The following is a 20,000-nucleotide window of genomic DNA, read 5'->3' as shown; positions in this document are numbered from 1 at the left end:
ATATACATAAGAAGAGGATAACCCAAAACTTTAAGCATAAGTATGATAGTAAACAGAGCTTGTTTGTCTGAAAGAAAAAACATTAGATGCCACTTTTAAGATACCGAGGTATCAAAGTCATAAAAGCCTGTATTACAAATCAATGACATTAGCGTTAGAAACGCTCGGCACACATGTCTGCACTTATGCTAGGTTCACCTTCGGAAATGGAACAGTCTGGATGGGCAACACAGTGCCCTCACTTAGTTTGTAGTACAGTATGTAACTACACACTCACCCTGGAATTAATCGTCCCAATTAAGACCACTGTTCCTCGCAGAGTTAAACAGTAGGGTTAACACCGCGACCCACTGCTACCAAAGATCTCTTTTAGTTCCTCTACTTGCTTCGCATAGTGGCGAAAGAACACTCTGGAAGACTTCCAGCCAGTGTATGAACGGAGATGTTCAAAATCCATACAATTAAAGAAATTTAAGAATGAGGCAACTTTCCTCGGATCGTGACCTGCGGGTGTATTGTCAGGATCCGCTCTGCGAATAAAATATGTGATTTTCGCTCTGAGTTGATTCAGAGATAAATTTGAGCCTGATGTTTCTCCCCTGAATAGTTGACCACCCTTGAAGTCTGAAGTTCTATGAAGATAGACCTTTAGGCATTCTACTGGACATAGAGATGCATCTTCTTTCAGAGGGCAGATTCTCCAGGGACCCCACCTGTTGGTGGGTAACTCATTCTTGGCGAGAAACGTAGGATCCGGAAACAGGTTCAGTTCTCCCCCATCCAGGAACTGAACACGACCTGCCTCTCTCGAGAGGCTACAATCTCACTAACCCTGGCCCCGGACGCGAGTGCAAAATAGGAAAATAACTTTTTGTGTCAAATCCTTTAACGCACACTATTCATTGCTCAACAGAGAAGCGAAATGAAGAACTTGTCTAAAGACCATGAAATGGGCTTTGGAGGTGCTGAAGGTCTGAGCCTAGCACAGGCTTTCGGGACTTTATTAAAGATCTCGTTACCTAGGTCGACCTGGAAGGCATATAGAATGGGTCTTGTCAAAGCAGACTTACACGCTGAAATCGTGTTCGCTGCCAACCCTTGACCATGGAGGTGGAGAAGAAAGATAAGCAGAAGTCTGTCAAGATCTCCTGCGGAATCTTCGCCTTGACAAAAGGCCACCCATTTTCTCCAAGATGACTCGTATTGCCTTCTAGTAGATTTGCACTTATATTCCTCAAGGAAGTCTATACTGGCTTTCGAAATCCCGAAACGCTTTCTCACCGCTAGGGAGAGAAAATCATGAGCTGCAGGGTCCGGGTTTTCTGTAATGAAGCGCAGACAGTTGACTTCTGGACTCTCTGGGTCAGAACTGGATCTGGTAGTGGTACAAACTTCAGCTACAGTTCCAATGCCAGGAGGAACCACACGCTGTTCGGCCACTTGTGGGCCACTATTGCCGCTACCCTTTGAAGGATCTCAGTTTGTTGAGTACCCTCAACAGAAGGTTGTGAGGAGGGAACAGATAAATCTTGGACCATCTGTTCCAGTCGAGGGACATCGCGTCCACTGCTTCCGCTAAGGGGTCCTCGTACGGGGCACGTACAGGGGCAACTTCTTGTTGTCTTTCGTCGCAAAGAGGTCTATCTGCAGTTCTGGGACTGATTCAGAATGAAGGAGAATGATCCTGCGTCTAAGGAACATTCCGACTCTATCGGTGTGAACCTGGATAGAGCGTCCGCTGTCACATTGCGGACTCCTTGAAGGTGAACTGCCGACAGGTACCACTTCTTCTTTTCCGCCAATCGGAAGACGGCCAACATCACCTGGTTGAGAGGTGGTGACCTCGATCCTTGTCGATTCAAGTATCTCACAACTACCTCGCTGTCTATCACCACCTTATGTGGATCGAGTGACGCGGGGAGACTTTCTTTAAGGTAAGGAGCACTGCCCTAGCTTCTAGAAAGTTTTATGTGAAAGGTCTTGAATAGCCTGGACCAAGTCCCCTGGACTTTTTTCCGATGAGAGTGACCTCCCCATCCCTCCTTCGAGGCGTCTGAGTGAATCGTCACCGACGGGGTAGGTGGCTGAAGAAGAACCGACTTCTTTAGATGTCTGGCTTGGGACCAAGGCCTGAGAAGAGTACTTAGCCGAAGCGGCTGGTCTTCTCAGATCTCTTCACGCGTTTGATGCATAACTTCTCCAAACTCCGATTGCATCCTTTAGCTGTGCTCTTAGCACTGGGTCTGTCACCGAAGCAAACTGGAGAGAGCGCAGTACTCTCTCCTGCTCGTGTCTTGATATCCTTTCGGAATCTTGAAGTCTCTTGACAGAACCCGCTATCTCCTTCCTTTTCTTCGCCGGGGTGGAGAAACGGTGTGACAAAAGGTCCCAGTGGATTCCCAGCCACTGGAACTTTTGAGATGGAGAAAGTCGAGACTTTTTCTGTTGATCTTGAAGCCTAGGTACTCTAGGAACTGGATCACTTGACTGGAAGCTTGCAAGCATTCTGTCTCGGATGCTGCCCACACCAACCAGTCGTCCAGGTAGGCTACTACCTGAATTCCCTTTAGGCGTAATTGTTTGAGAGCTACGCTCGCAAGCTTCGTAAAAATCCTTGGGGCTATGTTTAGCCCGAATGGCATGGCTCCGAAGGCGTATAGTCTTCGTTGTAGCCTGAACCTAGGTAGGGGGAGAGTCGATGGCTAATTGGAATGTGCCAATAGGCGTCTAACAAGTCTATAGAGACGGAATATGCCCTCTTGGGCAGTAAGGTCCTTATGTGTTGCATTGTTAGCATTTTGAATTTGCAATTCACTATGAACTTGTTGAGTGGCGACAAGTCCAGAATGACTCTGAGCTTTTCCGAGTCTTTCTTGGGAACACAAAACAGCCTCCCTTAGAAATTGATGGGTTTCACCCTTCGGATCACCTTTTTTCTCCAACAGTTTTTGAACGTACTCCTCCATAACGGGGGTGGAGTGTTGGAAAAACCGAAGGCACGGGGGTGGAGTGCTGTACCAGCTCCCGCCCAGTCCATTCTTGAGTAGGCTGTGGGCCCAGGGATCGAAGGTCCACCGATCCCGAAATTTCAGAAGTCTCCCTCCTACCGGTATCACCTCACTTGGACTGCCGTCCTGAGGTCTTGCCTTCCTGACCACGACCACCCCTGAATCCCCTTCCCCTTGAGGGGCGTCTAGACGAGCCTCTGGCTGCTCCTCTAGGCTTTGCTCGAAAGGAAGTAGACTGCCCTTCGAACGCTGGGGTGAATGCCGTGGACTGTGTCGACACGGCCTGGGGTACCCACTGAAAGGTGGTCGGGGTTTGTGCCACGATCTGGGGCACTGGGGGCAATGGCAATTGCAGTTGCTGTTGCTGTCTAAGAGGCTTGGCTGGCCGAGACGGTAGCCTAGTCCTCATAGTCTTCCTCTTTGGTTGAGGACCCTCATCCGGGGAAGACTTTCTTTTGATAGCCAGGCCCCACTTCTGGAGAAGGTTTCTATTCTCCAAGGCGGCCTTATCAACAACTTCTTTGACCAAGTCGGTAGGGAAAAGGTCTTTTCCCCAAATGTTGGAGGAGATTAGTTTCTTTGGCTCGTGCCTCACCGTAGCCGAGGTAAACACGAACTCCCTACAAGCTCTCCTTGCCTTGACGAAGCCATAAAGGTCCTTCGTCACTGTGGCCAGATGAGGCTTGGCCACTACCATGAACATTTCATGGACCTTGGGGTCACTTGCCATCGTCTCGAGAGTAGTCTGAAGAGACATTGAGGCAGACAGTCTTTCTTTTGTATCGAACTCACTTCGCAAAAGAAAGTCAGACAGCTTAGGGAGGTCCTTGCCGAACTGACGTCCGGCAATATCAGCCTCCAACTTTCCCACTGAGAACGTAAGATGGACGTCCTTCCAGTCTTTGTGGTCCATAGGCAGGGCCAGCGACAAGGGTTTACACTCCTCTAGGGAGGGGCAAGACTTGCTGGCCTCGATTGCTTTTAGTACAGCCAGAAACCCTTTCTGTAAAAAGGGGAAGGCTCTAGTAGGCGAGGACACAAAGGAAGGGAGCTTCCTATTCAATGCGGCTACCTTTGAGTTAGAGAAGCCCCTCTCTTTCATCGAGGATGAAAGTAGAGCTTGAGCCTTAGCATGGTCCATCACTATGACCTCCTTCGGCTCTGTCTCCTCCTTTGAAGCTGGTTCCTTCCTCAGCCGGACATAACAGTCCGGATATGATGCCTTGCTGGGCCAGAATTCCACCCTCCAGGGGAACTGAGCCCAGCTTATCCGAGATGACGATCTTTCCAGTCGTCATCGGCATGTGCTCAGCATACCTCCATGGGTTAGCATCTGAGCACAAGGGAAGGTCTTTCACATTGAGCTTTTTCTGGGGCCCATGTGATTCTGCAAGGCACTGCATTCGCAGTTCCATTGCAGCCGCCTTCTCCTGATTCTCCTTCTGCATTTGTTGGATCATTCCAACAATAGAAGAGAGGGCCTGTCCCAGCTCTACTGGGAGACCGGCCGATATAGAGGGGCTTGAACTTCATCCTGGGCTTCTGCCAGAAGGTCTTCCTCCTGACACCCGTCCACATCAGACATCCTGTCATCTAGCTGGATGTCTTGCATCGCGACCGCGACTTCAGCATCCACCTGGATCTGAACTTAGGGGATCTCCTCTTGAGGCTGGGGAATCACTGCATCAGCTGATGCCTTAGGGAAAGGATACGCCCTCATCTTCTCACTTGGAAGATAAGGGCCAGAAGTGTTCTTTTGGAAGCCCCTTACCCAGGAACGAAGCTTCTTCCTAGCTATTTAAATGTCTCAGTAATCAGGTTAGTGCACACAGTACATACCTGAGGGTCCCAATACCGGAGATCATCCTTGGAGACAGCGTATGCTGCGTGTCTCCTACAAAACTCATGTCCGCAGAGGTTCTTGCTGCTGACATTGCAGAAAGCACTTCCCCACTTCGGAGTGTCCTTCTGTAAAGAGAAGAAATTTCCATGAGTATCAAGTGAACTATGTATCACTGGATATGCATAGTATAGCATAACAATTCAGAAAGGAAAGACACACACTTGTGTTTCCCTCACAACCCATTGTTGCAGCCTTCCAGATAATAAAATCAAAATGGTTTATCTCTTCTAGAGTAACCAATGCAAGGTTTCCAGAGGAAACAGGTGGAGCTCACACCTAAGCAATGATTTTAAAATCCTGGATAATAGACAGGGAAGAACTCAGCTTCCTATCTGTAGGGCAACAGCAAAGGGATGTGCAAGAAAAAACAATAGTGTTAGAAGACACAGTGCTGTACCAAAACCCTTACCATAGTTTTCTTCTTACTGTATATGTTATACTGAAGAATACTAGTACAGTATAGGGGGATGTGTGCCGGCCTGCCTTTGCCGGCCGGCACACACCACAACTAGCTTTAAAGTATACTACTTAACAGCTATAGGGCGGCAGCACTCTGGTTCAAATGCCTGTGCCGGTCGGCAGCAACTGCCGGCCGGTAACAGCCAGTGTTGGCCGGCAATGGCTGCCGGCCAGCAACTACACAAGGTAGTACCCAGCTGCCGGCCACACTCTTGGTGACCGGCAGACAAGGGCTGACATAAGCCGGCCGGCAAAGGTACAAGACCGATGCCAGCTGGCAGCAAAAGAACCAGAGGACTACACCTGCCCGGCTGAGGCCGGCAGCCGGGACAAGTACAGCACTAGAAGAAAAAGAAAAATAGAATGGATGCCGGGATAAGAGTGTACACAACCTCCAAGCCCGGCAACCGAAAGAGTGCATATAAGGAAGGGGAGAAACTAATTCAGGCTTCCTTGACCAATGCCGTCCGGCTCTGCCGGCAGGCATGGATGAGGGACCAAGAGAGGTCCGGGCAGCACTCGAAAACATAAGATCCTTGCCGGCCAGCAGCTCTGCCGGCCGGCAAGGGGCTGAGTCAATTCCACATCCAAACCTATACTAGGTCCAGAAGTAAAACGACGTACAGTACAGTAAGACCCCTGCCGGCCAGCTCTGCCGGCCGGCAAGGGGCTGAGTCAATTCCACATCCTAACCTATACTAGGTCCAGATGAAGAACGACGTACAGTACAGTAATGGCTCAGCCATTACGAAGAAAGAGGGGGAAGGGACAAGAGGGTCCTGCCAACCTTGCTTTAGTGACAGATCACCCGCAGCCAAGAAACTTATCTTAGCCTAAGGGAGATCTAAGGGGAAAGGCCAGCAATACTTACCAGCTTCCAGAGCACCAAAGCAAGGAAGGCGTTGCTACTCCCAAGGGAAGACCTTATCCTCCCCCGAGAACAGCAACAGGACTAGTCTGGTAGATCACAAAAGAAGGAATCATAACTACAGAAACCTTCGGTAGTGATTTAAGGGAGCTAAGCTCCCTTTGTATGTGTTAGGTCAGCGAGGGGGACTCAGCCCCAAGCCAGACAACACAGACTCAGACTAAAAACTCTGTTGTTCTGTCCCTCTTGAACCATAACTACAGGAACAGGAAGGTACAGTAACACCCTAGTATAGTTTTATCGAAAATAAATTCGGAAAAAACCACTTAGGGATAACCCCAAGGCTTAAACAGAGGGAAAGGGATTGCATACCTTCTCCGAAGAAAAGAAAGCAACCGGGGAGTATGATAAAGTATACAAAGGCTCCATAAGCAACTAGCCTAGGCACCAAGAGAATCGATTACCTAATTCACCGAAACTCACTCGTATACTATCTTGGAAATATCCACACAGTCTAAAATGTATAAAATATAGCCTAAAGCTTCAATAAAATTTTAATTACACTCAGAAAAACCAAAATCATGCATGAAGTACTAGGACCAAACGACTAGGCTACATGGCCTAGCGTAGGCCAGAATGGCGAATACTTCGCCAAATAATACTAAGCACGAAAGGAAATCCTATGTAATGCTAAATAGCTAAAATTTATTAAAGCAAAACAACCAGGAATGTCGCTCTGACTAACTAATTTATACCTAGCGAGCGACAGCGTCCAAGACGCCTCTGGTAGGCTACGGCTCTTGTATCAAAGATTAATCCTATTAATCACTCAAAATTTTACCAAGAGCCTACATTTATACATAAAAGACACTATACTCAACTTATCAGAGGCCGACGAAGACGGAGAAGCCATGAAAAGTTGAATAAATCCAAGATTTGCGAGAAAAACAGGAAAAAACACCGAGTTGTTAAGCTACGCAAAAAGGAATACAGATGGCGCCAGGATTGGCGCCAGGCACGCATACGAATCGGGGGATAGGGAAGCCTTGGGAGCGGCTCCCCTTTTTCTTTCCCGAATTCGTATCTCGCCAATCACCTCCTACGAGACGAAATCTCTGTCCAGGATGTAGATTGCCATGTGACGTGTCTAGAATACGTCCTCTGATATGTCGCGATATCCCTTTCACGAGGGATACTCGCTCCAGGAGTTAGAATTCTGGTACCTTAAGGTAAATTCTCTGGGAATATCGCCGTAGTTGTAATATACCCTAGGAAGCTACCCTATAGGAACTTCCATCAGGACGACATGGCCATCTCACCCAAAAATATATATATATATATAGATATATATATATATATATATATATATAGAGAGAGAGAGAGAGAGAGAGAGAGAGAGAGAGAGAGATATATATATATATAAATATATATATATATATATAGTGTATATATATCTAAATATATATATATATATATATATATATATATATATATATATATACACATATATATATATTTATATATATATATATATTTATATATATATATATTTATATTTATATTTATATATATATATATTTATATACATATATATTGATATATATATATATATATTGATATATATACATATATACATTTATTTACTGTATATATATATATATATATATATATATATATATATATATATATATATATATATATATTATGATATACTCAATCGTGGACATAAGAATTCTACAATCGATATTACCTTGCATTTATTACGTTCTCTCTCTCTCTCTCTCTCTCTCTCTCTCTCTCTCTCTCTCTCTCTCTCTCTCTCTCTCTCTCTCTCTCTCTCTCTCTCTCTCTCTCTCTCTCTCTTCTCCAATCCAGGCTGTTCATTTCTGTCCCTCTAATCAAAAATATACTTTCTCTATTCCAGACGGCTCATTTCTGTCCATCTAATCAACCTTATACCTTCTCCAATCCAGGCTGCTCCTTTCTGTCACTCTAATCAAACTTATACCTTCTCCATTCCAGGCTACAAATTTCTGTTCCTCTAATCAAATTTATGCTTTCTCCATTCTAGGCTGCTCATTTTGGTCCCTCTAGTGAAAAATATACTTACCTCATTCCAGGCTTCTTATTTCTGTCCCTCTAATCATAATTATACCCTCTCTATTCCAACCTGCTCATTTCTGTCCCTTTAAACAAACTTATACCTTCTCCAATTCAGGCTGCTCATTTCTGTCCCTCTAATCAAAAATATACTTTCTCCATTCCAGATTGCTCATTTATGTTCCTCTAATCCTCGTATGCCTTCTCCATTTCAGGCTGATCATTTCTCTCCCTCTAATCAAACTTATACATTCTCCTATCAGGGCTGCTCATTTTTGTCCCTCCAATCAAAAATATACTTTCTCCACTCCAGATTGCTCATTTCTATTCTTCTAATCAAACTTATGCCTTCTCCATTCCAGGCTGCTCATTTCTTTTCCTTTAATCAAACTTATACATTTTCCATTCCAGGCTGTTCATTTCTGTCATTCTAATAAAATCTATACCTTCTCCATTCCAGGCTGCTTATTTCTCTCCCTCTAATCAAAAATATACTTTCTCATTTCAGGCTGTTCATTTTTGTCCCTCTAATCAAACTTATACTTTCTTAATTTCAGGCTGCTCATTTCTGTCCCTCTCGTCAAACTTATATTTTCTCCACCCAGGCTGTTCATTTCTGTTTCTTCAATCAAACTTATACCTTTTTCATTCCAGGCTGTTCGTTTCTGTCATTCTAATAAAATCTATACCTTCTCCATTCCAGGCTGCTCATTTCTGTCCCTCGAATCAAAAATATACTTTTTCCATTCCAGGCTGCTCATTTCTGTCCCTCTCGTCAAACCTATATTTTCTCCACCCAGGCTGTTCATTTCTGTCCATCTAATCAAACTTATACCTTCTTCATTACAGGCTGCTCATTTATGTTTTTCTAATCAAACTTATACTTTCTCCATTCCAGGCTTCTTATTTATGTCCCTCTAATCAAACCTATGCCTTCTCCATTCCAAACTGTTCATTTCTATTCCTCTAATCAAACTTATACCTTTTCCAATCCAGGCTGCTCATTTCTGTTCCCCTAAAAAATATATATACTTTTTTCCATTCCAGGGTGCTCATTTCTGTCCCACTAATCAAACTTATACCTTTTTAATTCCAGGCTGTTCATTTATGTCCCTCTAATCAAAAATATACTTTCTCCATTTCAGGCTGCTCATTTCTCTCCCTCTCATCAAACTTATACCTTTTCCATAGAGGGTGTTCAATTCTGTCCCTCTAAACAAATTTATGCCTTCTCCATTCCAGGCTGCTCATTTCCGTTCCTCTAATCAAACTTATACCTTCTCCATTCCAACCTGATCATTTCTGTTCCTCTAATCAAACTTATATATTCTCCATTCCAGACAGCTTATTTCTCCCCTTTTAATCGAACTTATACCTTCTCCATTCTAGGCTGTTCAATTTTGTTCTCTCTAATGAAACTTACACCTTCTTCATGCAGAATGTTTATTTCTGTCCCTTTAATCAAACTTATACCTTCTCAATTCCAGGTTGCTCATTTCTGTCCCTTTAATCAAACTTATACCTTCTTTATTCCAGGCTATTCATTTGTTTCTCTAATCAAACTTATGCCTTCCCCACTCCAGACTGCTCATTTTTGTCCCTCTGATCAAAGTTATACTTTCTCCATTCCAGGCTGCTCGTTTCTGCCCCTTTAATCAAACTTATACCTTGTCCATTTAGGATGTTTATTTCTATCTCTCTAATCAAACTTATACCTACTCCATTCCAGGCTGCTCATTTCTGTCCTTTCTAATGAAACTTTTACCTTCTTCATACAGGATGTTTATTTTTGTCCCTTTAATCAAACTTATACCTTCTCCATTCCAGGATGCTCATTTCTGTCCTTCTAATCAAACTTATACCTTGTCTATCCAGGCTGTTTATTTCTATCCCTCTAATCAAACGTATACCTACTCCATTCCAGGCTGCTCATTTCTGTCCCTTTAATCAAACTTATACCTTCTCCGATCCAGGCTGCTCCTTTCTGTCGCTCTAATCAAAAATATACTTTCTCCATTCCAGACTGCATATTTCTGTCCCTCTAATCAAACTTATACCTCTTCCATTTCCAGGCTGCTCATTTCTGTCCCTCTAATCAAACTTATACCTTCTTCATTCCAGGCTATTCATTTGTTTCTCAAATCAAACTTAAACCTTCCCCACTCCAGGCTGCTAAGGTTTGTCCCTCTAATCAAAGTAATACCTTCTCCATTCCAGGCTGCTTATTTCTTCTCCTTTAATCAAACTTATACTTTCTCCATTCCAGTCTACTCTTTTCTGTTTTTCTAATTAAACTTATACTTTCTCCATTCCAAGCTGTTCATCATTTAACTTCTAATCAAACTTATACTTTCTCCATTCCAGAATGCTTATTCCTCTCTAACGTCACCCCAACACTAGACCTTCAACGTCTGGACAGCAAGGTTGATTATGCCCTACAACTTGAAACTAACAGGGCCTCCTCAGTTCGACTACAGGCCGATCGGATCTGCACTATACCATCTGGCATTCTCTACAGCTTCACCTTCAGTATCAAAAACCAGGATGCTTTTCTGAAGTTCCAGTTTATTGAATCAATGGTGAACGAAACATCTGATGGAAAGGAGATAGACAAACGCCCACAATCCTGTCAGTTTTCCGTTCAAAAGCCAGTGGAAGTCTTCAATGGTTATGGATTCATTTCGTGTCGAGGTGAGACATTGCTTAAATTGTTTTTTATATATTTTATTTTTCATTGCATTGGCACTGATCATATGTATATATGTCAGTCTCCAGGGCATTGTCCTGCTTGCTAGTGAAAGGTCCGTGTCCCTTACCTCTGACATTCATGACAACCTTTAAACCTTTAAATTGCGCCATTCAGCTTTTCCAACAAGGGTTGCATTTTTTTTTTCAATAGTAACAATGAAGACGACTTCATGGAATGTATATCTGATATGTGATATATGTAAGACTGTATTTTGAGTCTATTTTCAAACTGGTTTTTCCTTCATTCTAAGCACTTGTATTAATTACTGACATTAATGGTATTCTTAATATATTTTATTTTATCCTAATAAGAGTTACTGATATTAGTTCTTTTATTAATTACTGAAATTATTTGTTTTCTTAATATATTTTACACCTTAAATTTCGAGCCCTTTAAAATTACCTTCATAACTGATAAAATATTATCATGAAATATAAATTCTAATGTATATAGATAAGCAAAGTTTTTATGCTATTGCCTTTATTCACACAATTGTTCACATATCCTCAGTTAAAACTACGTGTTGTTTGTGTAGACCATCATTATGAAATATGATAATATTCGTTTTTATAATAGCATAAATGTCACTAGGTTTGTTTTTCAAGAAGAAGGCATCCCTATAATAATTCGTTTTCTTTTTTTTCTTCCTTCTCTTTCTTACAAATGAGAAAGTTATCATAAAATCAAGCTACTCTTATTTATAACATTAATTCTAAGGACACGAGATGGGTCGATAAATCAAAGTTACCCCTATAAAAATCATTACTTATTTGTTCGTTTTCTTTAGCAAATATTCTCAAAGAAACTAAATTATAGCGGGGACTATTTTAATTACATTCAAATTAATATACAATTTCAGAGATAGTGCATGCTGCTACACTCGGACTCCATGAACATACGGTCTTCACCTTGCATATTTTGCATCAGTCATACTTATGTTGCATTTATCCAACATTATCTGACTATTTTAAAGCCCATTACTATTCAAAATTGAGGCTGATTTGGCTTGACATTAGCATAAGGTGTGAATTAAGGTTAAAAATCTAAATTGAATGATGAACATATAACTTCCAAGGTTTTTCCAAAGTGTTAATAAAAGCTTCCGTTTATATATAATTACTGTATAACTTCCAAGACTATTCGAATGTTTTATTAGTTTGTCAAACTTCTGCAATTCGCACTTTAGGAGAGAACTTTGAGCTTCAAAAATTTGAACTTGTAGCGAATGTTTTCATGTTGAGCCGGCTTTTTTATAGTTTATATACGAAAGATCTGTTTTAATGCGGTTACCGTTCTCAAGATATTTTATTTAAATATTTTGTTACTTTTCTTGTAGTTCATATATTTCCTTTCCTTATTTTCTTTCATCGCTAGGTTATTCTTCCCTTTTAGAGCCCTTGGGCTTATACCGTCTTGCTTTTCCAACTAGGCTTGTAGCTTAGCTTAGCTTATAATAATAATAATAATAATAATAATAATAATAATAATAATAATAATAATAATAATAATAATAATAATAATAATAATAATAATAATAATAATAATAATAATAATAATAATAATATACCTGCATACTTATTTCTTTACAGGCACAGAGGACATCGTTAACGTCACAAGAGCCGTGAGGAAATGGAAAGAGGCCATTGAGCTCGAAGAGGCAGAAGCGAAATACCACAAGAACGTTCTTTTGGGCAGCGTCATTGGATGTAAGTTTCTCAATTAATTAGTCTCGTACTTTTTTCTGTTTCTAATTTGGGTTTGTTCTTATTCTCATTATGCTTCGTTCTTGTACCGTTAACTTTATTTTCTTGAATTTCTTCGTTAAACTTGTCATCAGTATATTATTTTGATTGGCATTTTATCTATTTTTTTTTTGAACTTATTTTTAAATCAATTTAATATATTTGAATTACTTGAGAGAGAGAGAGAGAGAGAGAGAGAGAGAGAGAGAGAGAGAGAGAGAGAGAGAGAGAGAGAGAGAGAGAGAGAGAGGGGGAGAGAGAGAGAGAGAGATTTTCAGTTTTTTATTCTTATTCATCAATGATACCTTAACGTGGTGAAAAGGTTTGTAGTATCGCCATAGCAAAGCTATACTAGTCATGGTCACCCACACTAGATTGATTTGTTATGAACAATCAGACAAAAGTCTCCCACCATCAACAGTCCTCACTGGCCGGCGTTGTTGTTTCTTGTCCACTGCAAGACAATGGCCTCAGATATGTCTTTATTCATGTATGGGGTTTGGTCAGTTTTCATCACCACGCTGGCCAGCGAGGATTGGTGATGGTGGGAGCCTTTTGTCTGATCGCTCAAAGTCTCCCAAACTAGTCCTGGCTAGCATAGCTTTGCTGATAATGTCATTCACAAACTATCTTTCCACGATAAAGTACCATTGATAAATATGAATCTCTCTCTCTCTCTCTCTCTCTCTCTCTCTCTCTCCTCTCTCTCTCTCTCTCTCTCTCTCTCTCTCTCTCTCTCTCATATTGTGAAAGATCAACAATGCTATTAGTGAATAACAATAAATATAAGAAAATATTTTTGAAGGTGTAAGATAGTGAAAAACTTCTCTCTCTCTCTCTCTCTCTCTCTCTCTCTCTCTCTCTCTCTCTCTCTCTCTCTCTCTCTCTCTCTCTCTCTCTCTAAGTACAAAAGAACTTGAATTAAGTAGAATTACTGAATTTTTCCCATTACAGGCGTGATACTCATAATCTCCGTGTGTGCCATATGCATCATTATGCGCCTAAAAGCCACAGAGCGCCCACCGCCCTCGAGACCCAGGAGAAGACCCAGCACGCCCGCGCCCAGCGTTCAAACAAGGATCACCAATGACCAAAACAGCAGTTCTCATCCGCCGCTGTTGAGTTCAGGAAGCAAATGAACGGGGCGGAAAACGGATGTCTGAGAGAGAGAGAGACTGAATGTAACTAAAAAAAAAAAGGTGAATTTTAAAAAGAATTTGATTTAATGATAAAATACAAATTGGAATTTGTTGTTGGTGTGTGAGGTTACTATGTGCAATTCTATTACAATAAATGCATGAATACCTTTTCTAATAAACGATGATAAAACAAGATATATATAATTATGAAGTAGATATTTTAATGACAGGTTGTCAATTGTTGATATATATACATACATATATATATATATATATATATATATATATATATATATATATATATATATATATATATATATATATATATATGTGTGTGTGTGTGTGTGTGTGTGTGCATATATATATATATATATATATATATATATATATATATATATATATATATATATATATATATATACAAAAACATGTATATAGACATATATTTGTGAGTATATATGTGTATTCATATATATATATATATATATATATATATATATATATATATATATATGTGTGTGTATATATGTGATTGGGTATACCTTAACGTGGTGGAAGGGTTTATGTATCACCATGATCAGCAAAGGCAGCCCATACTAGGCTGGTTTGCTGAAAGCCATCAGGCTAAAGTCTGCCATCATCAATCATCAGTCTCTGGGGTGGTGATGAAAACTTGCCAAACCCCAGAAAAGAATATGGACAGATTACTGAGACCTTTGTCCAGTAGCCCACCAGGAAAAGCTGCATTTGTTGTTGCTGTTGTTGTATATATAAATTTTTAAAGTCAAAATCTTTTGATAAGATTGACAGAATCCATTGAATACATTTAAGGTTGTGGTGGCCGATGCGGTAATGTCCCCGACTGGTGAACTCCAGACTGGGGTTCGAGTCCCGCTCAAACTCGTTAGTTCCTTTGGTCGCTGCAACCTCACCATCCTTGTTAGCCAAGGATGGGGGGGGTTTGGGGGAGCCTATAGGATTACCTGTTGAGCCACTACAAGCCAGGGCCCCTTCCTGGTCATAGCTTGGGTGGAGAGGGAGCCTGGGCGCTGATCATATGTATATATGGTCAGTCTCTAGGTCATTGTCCTGCTTGCTAGAGCAATGTCACTGACTCTTGCCTCTGCCATTCATGAGCGGTCTTTAATCCTTTAAATGGCGCCAAAATGACCTATTTTGGGCACATGTTCTTCTTGGAGTGTATTTGTATCTGTCCTAACCCCAGGGATAACTGCACTGTAATTGTTCAGTGGCTACTTTCCCCATGATAACGATGGAAAGACTCTTTAGCTATGGTAAGTAGCTCTTCTACGAGGACACTCCAAAATCAAACCATTGTTCTCTAGTCTTGGGTAGTGCTATAGACTCTGTACCATGGTCTTCCATCGTCTTGAGATTAAAGTTCTCTTGTTTGAGGGTACACTCACGCACACTATTCCATCTTATTTCTCTTCCTCTTGTATTGTTAAAGTTTTTATAGTTTTTATAAGAGATATTTATTCTAATGTTGTTACTGTTCTTAAAATATTTTATTTTTCCTTGTTTCCTTTCCCCAGAAGGCTATTTTCTTTGTTGGAGCCCCTGGGCTTATAGCATCTTGCTTTTCCAACGGGGTTGTAGGTTACCAATTAATAATAATAATAATAATAATAATAATAATAATAATAATAAATATTTTCTACGTTTGAGTTTGCGAGTTTTCATCTAATTATCAGCAACCAAAAAGGGCCACCTTCCAGAATTAGTTCTTGTTCTCCTTAAACACTGTTATGGTGATATATTTGATGCAAGGCATCCACTTTCTTTACTTAATAGTCTCTGAGTCACAGATCTTTAAATACCACTGCTGGTGACAACTTTGACGATTTCAGATAGAAAATTAAATAAAAAAGCATATCCTTTTATATTGCCCTTCTTGTATTTCTTTTCTTCTCCAAGTTTTTGTTAAGGTCATGTCATGAGAATTAGTTATATAAATAGAATTAATTTGTTTATCGGTATACGATTTTATTATTATTATTATTATTATTATTATTATTATTATTATTAGCTAAGCTACAACCCTAGTCGGGAAAGCGAGATAGTACAAGCCCAAGTGCTCCAACAGGGAAAAATACCCCAGTGACGAAAGGAAATATGGAAAAAAATAAACGATATGAAGAGTAATGAACTATTAAAATGAAATATTCTAAAAAACTAACAACATTAAAATAGATATTTCATATATAAACTATAAAAAAAGACTTTGTCAGCCTGTTCAACATAAAAACATTTGCTGCGAGTTTGAACTTTTGAAGTTCTACTGATTCAACTACCCGATTAGGAAGATCATTCCACAACTTGGTCACAGCGGAATAAAACTTCTAGAATACTGTGTAGTATTGAGAATCTATATGAAGGGTAGTAGCAATTTTTCATACTGTGCATAATTACTCTTTGCACTATGATGCACTATCGTCAATGACCTTAGATGTCAGGATACCAGAGAACCTCAAATCAATCTATCACTTAATCACTATGATTCACCAATTAAGCTCATACTGTGCCTCCATCAGATATCACTGTTTATGGTGTGTGTACTATTCTGTATATCACAGCCAATCGAGGAATAGGAACTGAAGTGTCAAGGTTTTGTACGACTTTTGGTAAATTCTCAAGAGTGCATTTTAGTATTAACTTAATTTGATGGTAATCTTCGTCAACATTACTTGACTTTGATGACCAGGAGAGAGAGAGAGAGAGAGAGAGAGAGAGAGAGAGAGAGAGAGAGAGAGAGAGAGAGAGAGAGAGAGAGAGAGAGAGAGAAGCAGAATTAATCACTAGGTAACTCCGAGGTTAAGAGCAGCATCTTTATGAGAGAGAGAGAGAGAGAGAGAGAGAGAGAGAGAGAGAGAGAGAGAGAGAGAGAGAGAGAGAGAGAGAGAGAAAGCAGGATTAATCATCAGGTAACTAAGGTTAAGGGCAGCATCTTTATGAGAGAGAGAGAGAGAGAGAGAGAGAGAGAGAGAGAGAGAGAGAGAGAGAGAGAGAGAGAGCAGGATTAATCACCAGGTAACTCTGAGGCTAAGAGCATCATTTTTTGAGAGAGAGAGAGAGAGAGAGAGAGAGAGAGAGAGAGAGAGAGAGAGAGAGAGGAGAGAGAGAGAGAGAGAGAGAGAGCAGGATTAATCACCAGGTAACTCTGAGGCTAGGAGCATATTTTATTTTTTTTTTTTTTTTTTTTTTTAGAGAGAGAGAGAGAGAGAGAGAGAGAGAGAGAGAGAGAGAGAGAGAGAGAGAGAGAGAGAGAGAGCAGGCTTACACACAGGTTTAGAGTAACGTCTTTATTAGGCTAACTCAATAAAAATTGACATTTGAATATTTTGTAAAGAAATATCTTCAGAAGTTGATGGCGAGTCTTAATTTCTTGTTATGACCTTCCTGATCTTCCTGACCTTTCTGACCTTTCTACGATGTGGTGACCTCCTCATAAGTTGACCTTTCCTCCGGTGATTCATGTTTTGGGAGGACTTCGAGTGAACTTCTGAATAGAGAGAGAAAAAAAAAGTTTCATACAAGATATCTTTGAAAAAAGTTAAAATTCATAATAGTATGGCTCATCTTTATCTCTTTTTATGATATATAAGTGATATATATATATATATATATATATATTATATATATATATATATATATATATATATATATATAGATATATCTATATATATATATATATATAGATATATAGATATATAGATATATCTATATATATATATATATAGATATATAGATATATCTATATATATATATATATATATATATATATATATAGATATATCTATATATATATATATATATATATATATATATATATATATATATATATAGATATATCTATATATATATATATATATGTGTGTGTGTATTTATAAAGGAATTATGTAGTTGTCATGGGTGACTTAAATGCTAGAGTGGGCGCTGGAGAGGTAGAAGGTGTCATTGGGAAGTATGGCGTACCAGGTGAAAATGAGAGTGGTGAGAGACTGGTTGATATGTGTGTTAAACAAGAGATGGTAATAAGTGCTAGCTTTTTTAAAAAGAAAGATAAAAATAAGTATACATGGGTAAGAGTGGCTAATGAAAGAGTAGTAGAAAGGGCATTAATGGATTATGTGTTGATAACTAAAAGAATGTTAGGAAGATTGAAAGACGTGCACGTGTTTAGGGGTATGGCTAACGGTATGTCTGAACATTTTTTGGTGGAAGGAAAATTAGTTGTAGCAAAAGAGTGGGGGAATAGAGTAGGTGGATGTAAAAGGGAGCTAGTGAGGGATGAAGAGCTAATAAAACCGGGGGTAAAAAGTAAATATCAATAAAGGTTGAAAATGGCATATGACAAGGTGAGAGTAAGAGAAACTGGTAATTTAGAGGAGGAGTGGAAGTTAGTAAAAGAAAATTTTGTTAGGATTGCAAGTGATGTGTGTGGCAAGAAGGTTGTTGGAGGCATCATGAGGAAGGGCAGTGAATGGTGGAATGAAGGAGTGAAGGTAAAAGTGGAAGAGAAAAAGAGGGCTTTTGAAGAATGGCTGCAGAGTAATAGTATAGAAAAGTATGAAAAATATAGAGAGAAAAATGTGGAAGTAAAGCGCAAGGTACGTGAGGCAAAGAGGGCAGCCGACCTGAGGTGGGGTCAGGGATTGGGTCAGTCATATGAAGAGAATAAGAAGAAGTTTTGGAAAGAAGTGAAGAGAGTAAGGAAGGCTGGCGCAAGAATTGAAGAGACAGTGAAAGATGGAAATGGAAGGTTGTTAAAAGGAGAGGAGGCAAGGAAAAGGTGGGCGGAATATTTTGAAAGTTTGCTGAATGTTGAGGATAATAGGGAGGGAGATATAATTGCTGTTGCAGGTGTTGAGGTGCCAGTGATGGGAGATGAGAATGAAAGAGAGATTACAAGAGAGGAAGTGAGGAGAGCACTAGATGAAACGAGAGTAGGAAAAGCATCTGGTATGGATGGTGTGAAAGCTGAGATGTTGAAGGAAAGGGGTGTGACTGTACTTGAATGGTTGGTGAGATTGTTTAATATGTGTTTAGTGTTGTCAATGGGACCAGTAGATTGGGTTTGTGCATGTATTGTACCACTATATAAGGGTAAGGGAGATGTGCATGAGTGTTGTAATTCAAGAGGTATTAGTTTGTTGAGTGTAGTTGGAAAAGTGTATGGTAGAGTAATGATTAATAGGATTAAGGATAAAATAGAGAATGCAATCTTGGAAGTACAGGGTGGTTTTAGAAGAGGTAGGGGTTGTATGAATCAGATTTTTACAGTCAGGCAGATATGCGAGAAATATTTAGCAAAAGGTAAGGAGGTGTATGTTGCGTTTATGGATTTGGAGAAAGCATATGATAGAGTTGATAGGGAAGCAATGTGGAATGTGATGAGGTTATATGGAGTTAGTGGAAGGTTGTTGCAAGCAGTGAAAAGTTTCTAGAAAGGTAGTAAAACATGTGTTGGAATAGGAAATGAAGTGAGTGATTGGTTTCCGGTGAGAGGGGGGCTGAGACAGGGATGTGTGATGTCGCCGTGGTTGTTTAACTTGTATGTTGATGGAGTGGTGAGAGAAGTGAATGCTCGAGTGCTTGGACGAGGATTAAAACTGATAGGTGAGAATGACCATGAATGGGAGGTAAATCAGTTGTTGTTTGCGGATGATAGTGTACTGGTAGCAGACACAGAAGAGAAGCTTGACCGACTAGTGACAGAATTTGGAAGGGTGTGTGAGAGAAGGAAGTTGAGAGTTAATGTGGGTAAGAGTAAGGTTATGAGATGTACGAGAAAGGAAGGTGGTGCAAGGTTGAATGCCATGTTGAATGGAGAGTTACTTGAGGAGGTGGATCAGTTTAAGTACTTGGGGTCTGTTGTTGCAGCAAATGGTGGAGTGGAAGCAGATGTACGTCAAAGAATGTATGAAGGTTGCAAAGTGTTGGGGGCAGTTAAGGGAGTAGTAAAAAATAGAAGGTTGGGCATGAATGTAAAGAGAGTTCTATATGAGAAA

General features: G+C 40.2%; 1 protein-coding gene across 1 annotated transcript in view; it reads left to right on the top strand.

Annotated features, from left to right (window-relative positions):
- LOC137658228 (uncharacterized) overlaps nt 1-14,044 on the top strand; it is a 22,809-nt gene extending 8,765 nt beyond the window's left edge. The window contains exons 2-4 of the mRNA XM_068392911.1: nt 10,703-11,029; nt 12,677-12,793; nt 13,784-14,044. Coding sequence (XP_068249012.1) covers nt 10,703-11,029; nt 12,677-12,793; nt 13,784-13,968 — 629 coding nt within the window. The 3' untranslated portion in view covers nt 13,969-14,044. The remainder of the gene's footprint in view (nt 1-10,702; nt 11,030-12,676; nt 12,794-13,783) is intronic.
- The last annotated feature ends 5,956 nt before the right edge of the window (nt 14,045-20,000 follow it).

This window comes from Palaemon carinicauda, chromosome 19, assembly GCF_036898095.1.
Source record: "Palaemon carinicauda isolate YSFRI2023 chromosome 19, ASM3689809v2, whole genome shotgun sequence".
Lineage (NCBI taxonomy): Eukaryota > Metazoa > Arthropoda > Malacostraca > Decapoda > Palaemonidae > Palaemon > Palaemon carinicauda.
Note: the sequence above shows the minus strand (reverse complement) of the source record. Positions and strands in the feature narration are given on the sequence as shown.